Source organism: Tachyglossus aculeatus, chromosome 19, assembly GCF_015852505.1.
Source record: "Tachyglossus aculeatus isolate mTacAcu1 chromosome 19, mTacAcu1.pri, whole genome shotgun sequence".
In the NCBI taxonomy this organism is placed as follows: Eukaryota; Metazoa; Chordata; class Mammalia; order Monotremata; family Tachyglossidae; genus Tachyglossus; species Tachyglossus aculeatus.
Window position 1 is genome coordinate 79796 of NC_052084.1, and position 16285 is coordinate 96080.

At 54.5% G+C, this 16285-nt stretch overlaps 1 protein-coding gene across 1 annotated transcript; it reads left to right on the forward strand.

The window, feature by feature from the left end:
• Nucleotides 1–8832: 8832 nt before the first annotated feature.
• Nucleotides 8833–15247, forward strand: FAM89A (family with sequence similarity 89 member A; the record flags this gene model as incomplete). The annotated part of the gene is given in 3 exon segments (XM_038761380.1): nucleotides 8833–8969; nucleotides 8971–9037; nucleotides 14217–15247. Coding segments are annotated over 3 exon segments (453 nt in total), but the record flags the coding sequence as incomplete, so codon positions are not given.
• Between the last annotated feature and the right edge of the window lie 1038 nt (nucleotides 15248–16285).

Genomic DNA, 16285 nt, shown 5'->3' on the forward strand with positions numbered 1-16285 from the left:
CGGCGGGAAGAGGACGACGAGGACGAGGACGAGGATGTGGACGAGGGGAGAGGAGGAGGAGGAGGAGGAGGAGGAGGAGGAGGAGGAGGGGAGAGGAGGATGTGGACGAGGGGAGAGGAGGATGTGGACGAGGGGAGAGGAGGAGGAGGAGGAGGGGAGAGGAGAGGAGGAGGAGGAGGAGGGGAGACAAGAAGACAAGGAGGAGGGGAGGAGGAGGGGAGACAAGACAAGGAGGAGGGGAGGAGAAGAAGAGGCAAGGAGGAGCAGGAGGAAGAGGAGAGGAGGAGGGGAGAAGGAGACAAGGAGACAAGGAAGAGGAGGAGAGAAGGAGCCAACGAGGGAGGGAGGGAGGAGGAAGAGGAGGAGGAGGTGGTGGAGGAGGGGAGGGGTGCGAGGTGGAGGAGGGGAGGGGTGCCCCGGGAGCGGCGTGTAGTGCGGCGCCCCCGTCCCCAGCGCCGCTCAGCTGGGCCGAGCGGGAGGTTCGTCCAGCAGGGTCGGGTCGGGTCGGGTCCTCCGTGGGCGGCCGGGGAGCCCTTCCCTTCCCCTCCCCCTCCCCCCCCAGCCCCTCCCCCCGTGCCGGTGCCCGCGCCCGCCCCCCTCCCCGCGGCTCGGCGCCGTGGCCATTTTCCCAACCGACCGCCAACTGCGGGGCGGGCGGGGCGGGCGGGGCGGGGGGAGCCCCGGGCCGGGACCTCCGGGCTGCCCGCTACCCGAGGAGGGAGGGGAGGGGGGCTGGGGATCCCCATGGCCCCCCGACACTGATTAGGGGGATCCCGCCCTCTTGCCCCTCCCCGCGGGACGGCTCTCCGCCTTGGAGAGGGGCGAGCGGTTGAAGGCCAGCGCTTCCCCCCCGCCCCGTCCCGCCCCAGGCACCCGAGGGGGGACATTACGCTGGGGGGTCGGGGAAGGGGGCCGGGATTTTGTGAATGAAAACGCCCGAGGGGCGGGGGCCTCCCCGCATACTCCGAGGCGGAGGGCGGGGCCGGCTCGGGCTGGGCCCACACTTCCACCCAAACACGCACACATATCTTTCCACCCTCTTCTTCCTTACATCGGGAATTATCGGCGTCGGACTCCCCCGCCACATTGTCTGTCAGCTCCTCGGGGGCGGGCTCGTGTCTACTCATCCCATTTCACTCTTCCAGATGTTGGAACGGCGCTCTGCATCCAGTGGGGGCTCGATAAATAATCCTAAAACACGGAACTTAGACACGAACTTGAGCTTAGTACAGTGCTCTGCGCACAGTAAGCGCTCAATAAATACGATTGATGATGATGATGATGATGACCATCGAGCCACTGAGTCCCTGGCTCGGGCCCTGGTCTGCCCAACCCAGGATCCTGCCTCCGACAGGGACCCCGCGGGGACCCCCGTGCTAGGTGCCCTCCTGTCCAACCACTCTGGTGGTTCAGGACGGACCATCCAACATCACTCATCCTCCCCTCTCCATCCCTGACTCTCCCCTGGTGTCCCAGCACGAACCATGGGAAGCAGCGTGGCTCAGTGAAAAGACCACGGGTTTTGGAGTCAGAGGTCATGGGTTCAAACCCCGGCTCCGCCAATTGTCAGCTGTGTGACTTTGGGCAAGTCACTTCGCTTCTCTGGGCCTCAGTTACCTCATCTGGAAAATGGGGATGAAGACTGTGAGCCCCCTGTGGGACAACCTGATAACCCTGTATCTACCCCAGCGCTTAGAACAGTGTTTTGAACATAGTAAGCGCTTAATAAATGCCATCATCATTATTATTATCCCTGATTCCCCCCTTTCCATCCCTCACTCTCCCCTAGTGACCCAGCCCGGGCCATCCAACACCCCTGATTCTCCTCCCTCCATCCCTCACTCTCCCTCCCCAAGTGACCCAGCACGGGCCATCCAACACCCCTGATTCTCCTCCCTCCATCCCTGACTCTCCCCTAGTGACCCAGCACGGAGTCAGAGGTCATGGGTTCAAACCTCGGCTCCACCAATTGTCAGCTGTGTGACTTTGGGCAAGTCACGTAACTTCTCTGGGCCTCATCTGGAAAATGGGGATTAAGATTGTGAGCCCCCCGTGGGACAACCTGATCACCTTGTATCCCCCCAGCGCTTAGAACAGTGCTTTGCACATAGTAAGCGCTTAACAAACGCCATCATCATCACCACCCCTGACTCTCTCCTCTCCATCCCTGTCTCTCCCCAGTCCATTCCTGACTCCCCCCCAGTGACTCGGCGTTCTGGTGGATCGATTCAAACCTACTGGCATTTCTGAGGGCCCAGACAACAACGGCTCACCTCCCAGCAGGGGCACAAGCATTTCCTGCTATTTGCTCTGAACCTGTCGCCCTCCAAACCCTAGCCAAAGCCTTACTAAAATGCCCCCCTTCTCCATCGAGCCTTTTCCGCTCATCTAACCTCCGACCCCCCGAAGCCACACGATCTCACCGGCCATCTATAGCACAGAGGTATTTAGTTTACTCCCATTCTCAGCGCCTCAGCATTTGTTTATTCCAGGGTCTATCCAATGATCAATTTTGATTTATCCACTAGCCTGGCATAGTGGATAGAGCAGGGATCTGGGTGCTAAAAGGTAGTGGGTCCTAACCCCAGCTCTGCACTTATCTGCCGTCTGCTGTCACTTCACTTCTCTGGACCTCCGTTCCCTCTTCTGTAAAATGGGGATTAAGACTGTGAGCCCCACTTGGGACAGGGACTGTGTCCAACCGGGATTTGCTCTTATCCACCCCAGCGCTTAGTACAGTGCCTGGCACATAATAAGCGCTTAACAAATACCACAATTACTATTATAGTAATAATATATAAACTCATCCTCTAGAATGTAAGCTCGTTGTAGGCAGGGAATATGTCTGTTATATATTGGCTTGTTGTACTCTCTCAAGCGCTTAGTTCAGTGCCCTGCACACAGTGAGAACTCAATACATATGATTGATTGACTGATGGATGTCAAGCCCTTACTTGGTGTGGTGCACAGTACTAGGCACAAAAACGTGACATGTTCCCTGCCCACATTCAGATAATCGATGGAATTTACTGAGCGCTTGCTGTGCACAGAATGCTGTAGTAGCAGTTGGAAGATTTCAACAAAGTAGACTTGATACCTGCCCTACAAGAGCTTACCCTCTAATGGGGGAGGGGGGAGACAACCATAAAAACATTCACAACTGGAATGGTGAAAATAAATAATCGAATACACCTATATACACCAGTACTAAGGAGAATGTAAAAACGTTCCTGAGTGCCAGAGTTGGCCGAAGGGGTGATATGACCAGGGGTGCCGGGAAATTCATTAGGGATGGGGGAATTTCAGGAGGCCTTTGAAGGTAAGAAGAGTTGTGGTTTTTCCGTTGTGAGGATGGAGTTTCGACCATGGGAAAAACGTGAGCGAAGGGGAGGAGGCTGGAGAACCGAGGGCGGGCAAGGTGTAGCTAAAACATTGCCCCGGTAGGAACAACGACAGTGAATTGGGGAATAGCCACAGAACAGAGCAAATAGGGGTGCTGTAGATTCCATGATTGACTGCTAAACACAACTGTCAAGATGAGGCCTTCAAAAGTATACGACATCCCTTCCACCAGGCACAGAGATGGGTCAGGGACCCAATGACGCACCTTCTGCCATGGGCCCGTGCGGTGGGCAGATCTCCCCTCTGCTCCCGGCAGCCTCCTGACCGAATCCGGCCCACCTCCTCCCCCTACCTCTGGGCCTCCCAAACGTGTGACTTTAGGCAAGTCACTGAACTTCTCTGAGCCTCAGTTACCTCATCTGTAAAATGGGGATTAAGACTGTGAGACCGCCGAGGGACAACCTGATCACCTGTATCCTCTCCAGCGCTTAGAACAGTGCCTGGCATATAGTAAGGGCTTAACAAATGCCATCATCATTACTATTATTATTACTGGGCCTGGGCAGGGTCTCTGAGGCCCCAGTCGCTGTCCCAAGTCCAATTCCTTACAGGTAAGGCAGCCCGCGGCATCATCCCACTTCAGTCTATATTTCACGCTGCTGCTCGGGTCATCTTTGTGCAGAAACGCTCTGGGCATGTTACTCCCCTCCTCAAAAATCTCCAGTGGCTACCAGTCAACCTACGCATCAAGCAAAAACTCCTCACTCTCAGCTTCAAGGCTGTCCATCACCTCGCCCCCTCCTACCTCACCTCCCTTCTCTCCTTCTCCAGCCCAGCCCACACCCTCCGCTTCTCTGCCGCCGCTAACCTCCTCACCGTGCCTCGTTCTCACCTGTCCCGCCATCGACCCCCGGCCCACGTCCTGCCCCTGGCCCGGAATGCCCTCCCTCCGCACATCCGCCAAGCTCGCTCTCTTCCTCCCTTCAAAGCCCTACTGAGAGCTCACCTCCTCCAGGAGGCCTTCCCACACTGAGCCCCCTCCTTCCTCTTCCCTTCCTCCCCCTCTCCATCCCCCCTGCCTTACCTCCTTCCCCTCCCCACAGCACCTGTATATATGTATATATGTTAGTATGTATTTATTACTCTATTTATTTTATTTGTACATATTTATTCTATTTATTTTATTTTGTTAATATGTTTTGTTTTGTTCTCTGTCTCCCCCTTCTAATAATAATAATGATGGCACTTATTAAGCACTTACTATGTGCAAAGCACTGTTCTAGGCGCTGGGGAGGATACAAGGTGATCAGGTTGTCCCACGGGGGGCTCACAGTCTTCATCCCCATTTTACAGGTGAGGTAACTGAGGCCCGGAGAAGTTAAGTGATTTGCCCAAAGTCACACAGCTGACAATTGGTGGAGCCGGGATTTGAACCCATGACCTCTGACTCCAAAGCCCGGACTCTTTCCGGACTGTGAGCCCGTTGCTGGGTAGGGACTGTCTCTATATGTTGCCAACTTGGACTTCCCAAGCACTTAGTACAGTGCTCTGCACAGTAAGAACGTTGCTGCTTTGGTTATTATTACTCTTAATTACTCTAATATTGTTACTCTATAATATTATATATTATTATTACTCTATTTTACTTGTACATATTCTATTTATTTTATTTTGTTAGTACGTTTTGTTTTGTTCTCTGTCTCCCCCTTCTAGACTGGGAGCCCACTGTTGGGTAGGGACCGCCTCTATATGTTGCCAACTTGGACTTCCCAAGCGCTTAGTACAGTGCTCTGCACACAGTAAGTGCTCAATAAATACGATGGAATGAGTGAATGAATATATGTTTGTACATATTACTCTATTTTACTTGTATATATTCTCTTTATTTTATTTTGTTAGTATGTTTTGTTTTGTTCTCTGTCTCCCCTTTCTAGATTGGGAGCCCACTGTTGGGTAGGGACCGTCTCTAGATGTTGCCAACTTGGACTTCCCAAGCGCTTAGTACAGTGCTCTGCACACAGTAAGCGCTCAATAAATACGATTGAATGAATGGATGAATGAATAGTAAGTGCTCAATAAATACGATTGAATGAATGAATGCACCAGGGCGCACGGGCACAGAGAGTAGCAGCTGCAGAGCCCTTTGACCACCAGGGGGCGCAGGCTCAGAGTGGCCGCTGACCAGTCCTCCCACCAGGGGGCGCAGGCTCGGGCCCAGTTGCCCCGTCCTTCAATCAATCAATCAATCAATCAAACAATCAATCGTATTTACTGTGCGCTTACTGTGTGCAGAGCACTGTACTAAGCGCTTGGGAAGTACAAGTTGGCAACATCTAGAGACAGTCCCTACCCAACAGTGGGCTCACAGTCTAAAAGGGGGAGACAGAGAACAAAACCAAATATACTAACAAAATAAAATAAATAGAATAGATATCATCATCATCATCATCATCAATCGTATTTATTGAGCGCTTACTGTGTGCAGAGCACTGTACTAAGCGCTTGGGAAGTACAAATTGGCAACATATAGAGACAGTCCCTACCCAACAGCGGGCTCACAGTCTAAAAGGGGGAGACAAAACCAAACATACGAACAAAATAAAATAAATAGAATAGATATGTACAAGTAAAATAAATAAATAAATAAATAGAGTAATAAATATGTACAAACATATATACATATATACAGGTACTGGGGAGAAGGGAAGGAGGTAAGATGGGGGGATGGAGAGGGGGACGAGGGGGAGAGGAAGGAAGGGGTTCAGTCTGGGAAGGCCTCCTGGAGGAGGTGAGCTCTCAGTAGGGCCTTGAAGGGAGGAAGAGAGCTAGCTTGGCGGGTGGGCAGAGGGAAGGCATTCCAGGCCCGGGGGATGATGTGGGCCGGGGGTCGATGACGGGACAGGCGAGAACGAGGCCTAACGGTGAGGAGATAAGCGGCAGAGGAGCGGAGGGTGCGGGCTGGGCTATAGAAAGACAGAAGGGAGGTGAGGTAGGACGGGGCGAGGGGACGGACAGCCTTGAAGCCCAGGGTGAGGAGTTTCTGCCTGATCAATCAATCAATCAATCAATCGTATTTATTGCGCGCTTACTGTGTGCAGAGCACTGTACTAAGCGCTTGTGAAGTACAAGTTGGCAACATACATACGAAACAACATATATTGGAAACATATATTTCCTTCCAGAAATCGAAAGCGCAGCTGCAGCGCCCTTCCACCGGGGGGCGCCGGGTGAGCGCGCAGCTGCGGGAACTCGATCGATTAAAATCGATTCATTCAATCGTATTGATTGAGCGCTTCCTGTGGGCACAGCACTGTACTGAGCGCTTGGGAAGGCCAAGTTGGCAACATCTAGAGACGGTCCCTACCCAACAGTGGGCTCCCAGTCTAGGAGGGGGAGACAGACAACAAAACATATTAACAAAATAAAATAAATAGAATAAATACGTACAAATAAAATAAATAGAGTAATGAATACGTACAAACATATATACATATATACGATTGATTGATTGGACCCACTCCCCGGCCCCCTCGACACTTACCGTCTCGTGTCGGGAGCTCAGTAGTGTGGGCCGAGTGGCGCATTTGCCAAGAACCAGGAACCCTGCCCCCTGCCACCGTCCGGACTTTCGCAATAGGAGGTGCTGTAATAATAATAATAATAATAATAATAATAATAATAATGGCATTTGTTAAGCGCTTACTATGTGCCAAGCACTGTTCGAAGCGCTGGGGCAGTACAAGGTAATCGGGTTGTCCCATGTGGGGCTCATACTTTTAATCCCCGTTTTCCAGATGAGGGAACCGAGGCCCAGAGAATAATAATAATAATAATAATAATAATAATAATAATGTGCAAAGCACTGTTCTAAGCGCTGGGGGATACAAGGTGTCCCACGTGGGGCTCACAGTCTTAATCCCCATTTTACAGACGAGGTAACTCAGGCTCAGAGAAGTGAAGTGACTTGCCCAAGGTCACACAGCAGGCGTGTGGCAGAGTCGGGATTAGAACCCACGACCTCTGACTCCCAAGCCAGGGCTCTTTCCACTGTATCTACCCCCGTACTTAGTACTAAATAATAATAATAATAATAGCACTTATTAAGCGCTTACTATGTGCAAAGCACCGTTCTAAGTGCTGGGGAGGTTACAAGGTGATCAGGTTGTCCCACGGTGGGGTGGGGGCTCACAGTCTTAATCCCCATTTTACAGATGAGGTAACTGAGGCTCAGAGAAGTGAAGTGATTTCTCCAAAGTCACACAGCTGGCTCAGTGGAAAGAGTCCGGGCTTTGGAGTCAGAGGTCATGGGTTCCAATCCCTGCTCCGCTAATTGTCAGCTGTGTGACTTTGGGCAAGTCACTTTACTCTCTGTGCCTCAGTTCCCTTATCTGTAAAATGGGGATTAAGACTGTGAGCCCCACGTGGGACAACCCGATCACCTTGTATCCCTCCAGCGTTTAGAACAGTGCTTTGCACATAGTAAGCACTTAATAAATACCATCATTGTTAATTGGCAGAGCCGGGATTTGAACACATGACCCCTGACTCCAAAGCCCGGGCTCTTTCCACTGAGCCACACTGCTTCTCCTTAGCTACTATCAATCAATCAATCAATCAATTGTATTTATTGAGCGCTTACTGTGTGCAGAGCACTGTACTAAGCGCTTGGGAAGTACAAGTTGGCAACATATAGAGACGGTCCCCACCCAACAGTGGGCTCACAGTCTAAAAGTACTTAGCAGTGTATGTACCCCAGTTCTTAGAGGGGTGATTGGCACATGGTAAGCACTTACCAAACACCGTAATAATTGGAGAAGCAGCGTGGCTCAGTGGAAAGAGCACGGGCTGGGGAGCCGGAGGTCGTGGGTTCTAATCCCAGCTCTGCCGCTTGTCAGCTGTGTGACCTTGGGCCCGTCACTTCACTTCTCCGGGCCTCAGTTCCCTCAATCTGTAAAACGGGGATGAAGAGTGTGAGCCCCACGTGGGACAACCCGATTACCTTGTATCTACCCCAGCGCTTAGACCAGTGCTCGGCACATAGTAAGTGCTTAAGAAATCTATTAAGAAGCAGCGTGGCTCAGTGGAAAGAGCCCGGGCTTTGGAGTCAGAGGTCATGGGTTCGAATCCCGACTCCGCCACCTGTCTGCTGTGTGACCTTGGGCAAGTCACTTCACTTCTCTGAGCCTCAGTGACCTCACCTGTAAGATGGGGATTAAGACTGTGAACCCCACATGGGACAAGCTGATCACTTTGTATCCCCCCCCAGCGCTTAGAACAGTGCTTTGCACATAGTAAGCGCTTAACAAATGCCAACATTATTATTATTAATCTAATGATGATGATGATGATGAAACGTGGCCTTGCGGGTGGGAGGGGTTGGGGGCGGGCCTGGCCCGGCCCGGCCCGGGCTGATCCCGCCGGCCTCGGGCAGCGGGCAGGTCCGGGATGAGCTTGGGGCCGGCTGGGGCTGGGGAGGTTGGGGGTCCCGGGGGTCCCGGGGGTCCCGGGGGCCTGCCCCCGCTCCCCAAGAGCCTGAGCGGGCTGCTGCACTCGGCCTTGGGCGGGGCGGGGGGCTGGCGCCGCCTGGACCGCCTGTACGCGCAGAAATCCCGCATCCAGGACGAGCTGGGCCGGGCCCGGCCCCCCCAAGCCCCCCAACTTGGACGCCGCGCTGGCCCTCCTGCGCAAGGAGATGGTGAGAGAGGGGCGAGGGGGGCGCGGGGGGCGCGGGGACCCATTTGCACCAGTTGGGTTGGCGGAGTTCCCCGGAATGTACCCCTCGACCCCCCTAATTCGGGCCTCGCCCTCCCCAATCCGCTCTGCTTCCTCTTCCCCTTCCCGGTGGGCGGGGGGAGGCGGGGGTCCTTTGTTGCTCATTGGAGTCAGAGGTCAGGGGTTCAAATCCCAGCCCCGCCAATTGTCAGCTGGGGAGGTTACAAGGTGATCAGGTTGTCCCACGGCGGGGTGGGGGCTCACAGTCTTAATCCCCATTTTACAGATGAGGTAACTGAGGCTCAGAGAAGTGAAGTGATTTCTCCAAAGTCACACAGCTGGCTCAGTGGAAAGAGTCCGGGCTTTGCAGTCAGGGGTCATGGGTTCCAATCCCGGCCCCGCCAATTGTCAGCTGGGTGACTTTGGGCAAGTCACTTCACTTCTCTGGGCCTCAGTGACCTCATCTGGAAAATGGGGATTATGACTGGGAGCCCCAGGTGGGACAACCTGATCACCTGGTCACCTCCGCAGCGCTTAGAACAGTGCTTTGCACATAGTAAGTGCTTAATAAATGCCATTATTATTATTATTATTCCCTTCCCCTTCCCTCCCCTGCCCTGCCCACCTCTCCTAGCTCGGGGCTCCCGTGCCCAGTCCAGAGACACAGTGCTGCACAGCCTCCCTGGGGAGCTGAGCCAGACCGACCCGGGTGCCTGGGCCCCCCAAACGGGTCCGCATCCGAATCTGGAACCTGAAATGCCCCCGAGGTAGGGGCAAGAGGGACCTGGCTCTCCCCAGCTGGAGGGGTTGGCCATGTGTGAGTGTGTTTGGGAGGGTGGGAGGGGGCAGAATGGTCTCGCCCACCCTCCCCCAGTTTGGCTGTGGGCAGACCTTTTTTTTTTTTTTGCATTTATTAAGCACTTACTATGTGCAAAGAACTGTTCTAAGCGCTGGGGAGGTTACAAGGTGATCAGGTTGTCCCACGCGGGACCCACAGCCCCCATTTTACAGATGAGGTAACTGAGGCCCAGAGAAGTTAAGTGCCTTGTCAGCTGGAGAGGCCTCCGCTGCTTGCAGAGCTGAGCTTAAGTTTGCTGTATGCCGGGATGCCCAGGGCCGCCCCTGGGCCCATCACGGGGCCTTTGGATCGTGGCTTCTCTCCGGCCCGACCCGAAACCCACAGTACCTGGGGGAGGGGGACTTTGGCGGTCGAACCCTGGGGACGCCGCCTCCCCTTTGCCTCTCTTCGGAAAGCCACGGTGGTGACATTAACCATTATTATTATTAATAACAATAATAATGATGGTATTTGTTAAGTGCTTACTGGGTGCCAGGCACTGTTCTAAGCGCTGGGGTGGATACGAGCAAATCGGGTCGGACCCAGTCCCTGTCCCACATCGGACTCACAGTCTCAAACGGGGTGGACTGGATCGTCCCTGTCCCCCAGGGCAGTTGCACGATGGCTTCCCTAAGTGGTGATCTAAAACATGACCTGGCCTGTTGACCCAACCTGAAAAACTCCCCCCGGAACGTTCTTCCCCAATTAAGTTGGCCCACTTGGAGGTTCGGGGAGGAAGGGCCCATCTGTCCTCAGGTGAGGAGTACGAATCAGGTGGCTCCAGTAACTTGTCCCAGTTGGTCAGTCCCCATGTTGAGCCCCCGTTCCTCCCTACACTGCCCCAGCTCCGGGAGGAAGGGGGCGTAAATGTGAGGTAGGAGAAGCCCAAATGAAAACCGGGATGAACGTGTTGAGTTGGGGAGAGGCATGGATCTAGATGCCCTGTGGGGAGAGGAGAAGCTGAGGCCAGGGGGACTCAGAAGGGGCTCCTTGAGGGGAATTAGCCAGTGGCATTCGTGGAAAGGGAAGGGCGGGCACCCCCAACTTGGTGAGCTTTCTCCATGGAAAGGGAGAAAGCTACCGCTACCCTGCTCGTTCAAGCTCTCATCCTATCCCATCTGGACTACTGCATCAGCCTTCTCTCTGATCTCCCATCCTCGTGTCTCTCCCCACTTCAATCCATACTTCACGCCGCTGCCCGGATTGTCTTTGTCCAGAAATGCTCTGGGCATGTTACTCCCCTCCTCAAAAATCTCCAGTGGCTACCAACCAATCTGCGCATCAGGCAGAAACTCCTCACCCTCGGCTTCAAGGCTGTCCATCACCTCGCCCCCTCCTACCTCACCTCCCTCCTCTCCTTCTCCATCCCAGCCCGCACCCTCCACTCCCCTGCCGCTAATCTCCTCACCGTTAGGCCTCGTTCTCGCCTGTCCCGCCATTGACCTTCGGCCCACGTCATCCCCCCGGGCCTGGAATGCCCTCCCTCTGCCCATCCGCCAAGCTAGCTCTCTTCCTCCCTTCAAGGCCCTACTGCGAGCTCACCTCCTCCAGGAGGCCTTCCCAGACTGAGCCCCCTCCTTCCTCTCTCCCTCGTCCCCCTCTCCATCCCCCCCGTCTTACCTCCTTCCCTTCCCCACAGCACCTGTATATATGTATATGTTTGTACATATTTATTACTCTATTTATTTATTTTACTTGTACATATCTGTTCTATTTATTTTGTTAATATGTTTGGTTTCGTTCTCTGTCTCCTCCTTCTAGACTGTGAGCCCACTGTTGGGTAGGGACTGTCTCTATATGTTGCCAACTTGTACTTCCCAAGCGCTTAGTCCAGTGCTCTGCACACAGTAAGCGCTCAATAAATACGATTGATTGATTGAAAGGGGGAAGGAGAGGTCAGCCTCCTGCAGACCCACCAAACAAGATATTTGGATGAATCACCCTGAAGTGGAAATCTGCAATTGAAAAAGAAATGTAACGAGGCAAAAAAAAGAGAAACTCCAAGGAGAGTTGGCTGTTGAAGGCCCCAACTGACCTCATTCCCTCACCGTGCCGCACCCTCCCGGCTTTTGCCGTTGCAGTTGTGTTGGCTCCTCGGCATCGGCACCGATGGACAAGGAACCGAGACCGCACACGCCGGTCTAGGTCTCTCCGAGCCACTGCTCTGTCCTAGGCCCACGGTCCAGTGCGGCATAAGTGGTTTGTGTGCGTCTTCCTCTGACTTGTAAGCGGAAGGGAAACTTGACCCGGATCCAAGATGTGCGTGCTGTTCCAGTCCTTTGTGAAGGAGCCGGGTGGGGAAACGACCTGCCTCCGGCCCCATGGGGCGGGAAGAGGGGTGGAGATGACTTGACGATCCAACAGGAAGGAAGGAAGATGCTTGGCCAGAGATGGCCAGGAAGCATTCTGTTCTCAGTGGAAGTCCTGCTGGTTGCTTCTAGGGTCGGTGACCCAGATGGAAGGGACAGGCAAGACTTGGGTTCTGGTTTCACAAAGACAAATGAATGAACTGGGCCTTTTTCCCCCCATTTGAAAATGACTCAGGCAGGTGGGAGGGCAGGCAGGGAGAGCAGCTGACCACGGAGCAGGAAGGTGGGCAGGGCACGAGCCTTCTGCTTGCTGAGGAAAATGGGTTATGAGAACACAACCTTGCTTTAATTCTTGAAAAAGTGGAGACGCCCAGTCTCGTTTTACTGTAAACCTCTCAAACCTGGCTTCCTAGGGCTTTCCGTCCCTGGCTCCTCTCGCCCTAGTTCTCGCCCGTTGGACTGATGGCCAGTGGCCTGCCCAAATCCTCCCTGAACGATGGTGGGTGCCACCTGCCCTTGAGATGGCAAATCCACCACTGCCGTCAGCAGCCAAGTGGGAGGGACCCTTGCTGGCACTGGTGGTCCAAAACCTTCGCAGAGGGGAGGGGAATGGAGGCTTCCCCTGGGGCTGCTCCAGTTGCCCTCTCTGTGTCCGCTTCTGAGACAGGTGGAGCAGAGGGGAACCACAAGGGAGGAACTTTTCGGGAGGGTTTGCAGGACTTTTGTCCGGTTTCCTGAGGAAAGAAGGCTCAAATGTGTGCGTGCATCTGTGTGTCCACCAAGCCTGTCCTGTAGCTCACCAGGGCAACACCGGCTGCTTGGGGCTGGGGTGAGGGTACCTGGGTTGTAGTGCGTGGTGGGTTTGAAGAAGGAGGGGATGGAAGTGCCTCAGGCAGCGGAGGAGGGAGGGAGAGTGGTAAGTGGGACTCTAGCGTTGTGTCTAAATGCCCGGTAAAGGCTTGCCCTCCCAGCCCCCGGGCTCCTGCTCAGTAGTCAGGCAGTAGCTGTGGCGTGACTGGCCTTTCACTCCCAGAACTGCTGAATCCTCGTTTCTAGGGCGGGGGTGGGGTTCGCCCTGTGGCAGGGATGCGATTTGTCACTGGGCGGGTTTCCATTCAGAACCAGGCAGCAGGTTATCCACCCCCCTTTCCCCACCAAGCCCGTCCCTCTACCCAGGGTTTACATCGCCCGGATCTGGGTCAGGATGTCTGTGTGGGGAGGGCAGAGGGAAGGACGGCTGGGAAGTGCGTCCTTGTCCAGCTTTCACATGACATTCAGTCCGTCCCCCTGCCTCCTGCCAGGATCCACACCCAACCTGTCAAGCAGCGGTAACCCTGGACGCCTACTAGAGTGCTAGGCATGGCAATGAGTTCTTGGCAAAGTACAGGAGAGGTGAGACACATGCTCCCTGCACACGAGGAGCTTCCAATCTTACAACTTCCAGTTTGGGCAGATGGCGAAACCGTCTTCAGTGACAAAACCATCTTCACGTTTCCAGTCTCGCCCCGGACACATGAGGCCTCTGGCCCCATCACTGTGCAAGCGACAGGAAGTCCGTGCTTCCCGGCTCCTCGACCCACTGAGGCTTAGGGCTCCAGTGGTGGTGGAGGAATGCAGAGCTCAGCTCTTTATGGAAAAGTGTTTTCCAATGATAGAAAACATTTCCACAGCCTCGAAAGATCAACAGCTGGGCACTGAAACTTGTGCTTTCGAGTCCTTAGATTTTTCTCCCTATTTGAGGGTGTCTTCTTGGAGAACTTTAACCTTTCTGCCTGAGCCCTGGAGTTCAGCAATCCAACCCTGCCCCACTTGCTGGTGGATCACAGCTGGGCAGCCCCTTTGGCCAGAGCCAGTCCGGGCCTCGTTGAGAGCCGGGCTGGGAGGAGAGGGTCAGTGGGTGAGAATGGTAGGAGGGGCTGCCCCCCACCCCCATCCCCCACACCACCAACCCGGCCGGCCAGGTCTGAGGGTACAGCTCGCTCTCATCACTTCTTTGTGTGTGTCTCCTTGTTTAGGTTGGGCTGCGGCAGCTGGATATGTCTTTGCTGTGCCAACTGTACTCTCTATACGAGGCGGTCCAGGAGTACCGCGGGGCCTGCCAGGCGGCCTGCAGCCCGGACGGCTCGGACACCGTGGGACACGCCTTCTTTGACGAAGAGGAGGAATTCTTCCCGCCCAATGGCGGGGACCAAGACCCCCGGCCCAACTTCTCACTGCCGTCCGGGGCCTTCTCCAGCGACATCTGGATCCGGGACTCCGTCTAGGGCCGGTCACGCTGTCTTCTGGCTGCCGTCGACCTGGTCTCCGCTTGCAGATGCTGCCTCTCTCTCTGCGGTCTGCCGGTGCCACTTGTAGGCCGGGCATCCCGTACCTGGCATCCACAGTGGGGCCGTTCCACGAGCCGTTCGTGGCTCCCCATGGCTTTGGCTCGAGGACACGGTGCCCGGGGGGAGTCCCCCTCCGCAACTTGAGACACAGAAACGGGCCACTTCCTCCCTGGCAGTTGTTCTGGGCTGAGGGGCTCTGGCTTCTGCCCCAGGCACTGTTCCTTTGTGCAAATTCTGTCCTGAAGACAGAGTGACGGCTGACTGCACCTCCTTGCCAGCTGGGATTCTGTGGCCAGTGTGGCACCCTCTTCCCCCTCAACCCAAGGATCCCTGGAGCGGCCGGATGGTTTGGCTCGTGGTTGGTTGCCTCCTCCTGATGACAGCGAACACCCAAACCCACTCCTGGGCCTGGCGGCGACCTGCTGCTTCGTCCTCGTGGCAGCTGTGCCCAGGTGGGTGGGCGAGGGAATTAGGCTGAGGAGAAGAGGCGGCTTGCAACAGGCTGGAGGGCTGGAAGCCGTCTGGTGACACGTTTTATTGTAGAATGTTCCAGAGTCTCTGCTAGTAAACAGACATGCCAGGGAACACGTCTTGGCTGTGGGGCTTGGGTGGGTAAACGCGGCAGCTGTCTCCTTCGGTGACAGCCGGCCTTCAGCTATTTTACTTAAATTGTTTTTTGGACCATTAAACCCTATCCTAGCTTCCAGCAAGAACTCTGACCCAAATGTGTGTGTGTGTGTCTGTCTGTCTGTCTCTCCCCGTCCATGCGAGCAACAGTTTCCCCAGGTCAAACGTTCCTAGTGAAGCAGCAGCTATGAGATAAGGGGCTGAGAAGCAGTGTGGCTTAGTGGATAGACTCCAGTCCTGGGAGTCAGGAGCTGTGTTCTAATCCCAGCTCTGCCCCTTGTATGCTGTGTGACCTTGGGCAATCACTTCACTTCTCTGTGCCTTACTTACCTCATTTGCAAAATGAGGATTAAGACTGTGAGCCCCACGTGGGACAGGGACTGTGTCAACCAAATTATCTTGTATCTACCCCAGCTCTTGTACCTGGAACATAGTAAGTGCTTAAATGCCATTAAAAAAAAAAAGTGGCTATGTGCTCAGTACCAAAGCTTGGGTGTCCAGTGGATGGTAGCCAGTGCTGCTTGTGGGGAGGAAGGAAACACCTGCATACTGATCCCAGGGGTGGTACTGAATCCAGCCAACGACCAGTTGGAGCCTTTTTTAGTCCAAACTCTCCCAGCCGGATGATCCCAGGGCCTGGATGCTGACCTGTGGAGGAGGGTATTCAGGGCTGTCCGTCTCTCCAGCTTGCTCTCTTCACTCCTCCCACGCTCATCACCTCCTCACTCCTTGCTCGAGAAGCAGCATGGCTCCGTGGAAAGAGCCCGGGCTTTGGAGTTAGAGGTCATGGGTTTGAATCCCGGCTCTGCCAATTGTCAGCTGTGTGACTTTGGGCAAGTCACTTCACTTCTCTGGGCCTCATCTGTAAAATGGGGATTAAGACTGTGAGCCCCACATGGGACAACCTAATCACCTTGTAGCCTCCCCAGCGCTTAAAACAGTGCTTTGCACATAGTAAGCGCTTAATAAATGCCATTATTTATTTATTTATTTTATTTATTTGTTCTCGACTGTCCCTTACCAACCCACCAGACCCCAGCGCTCTCTATCTAACCCCTCCTGGAATCCCACCTCCTCTACAAAGCCTTCTTCGATGAATTCCCGCCCCCCGCCCCGGTCTCAACAGCTCC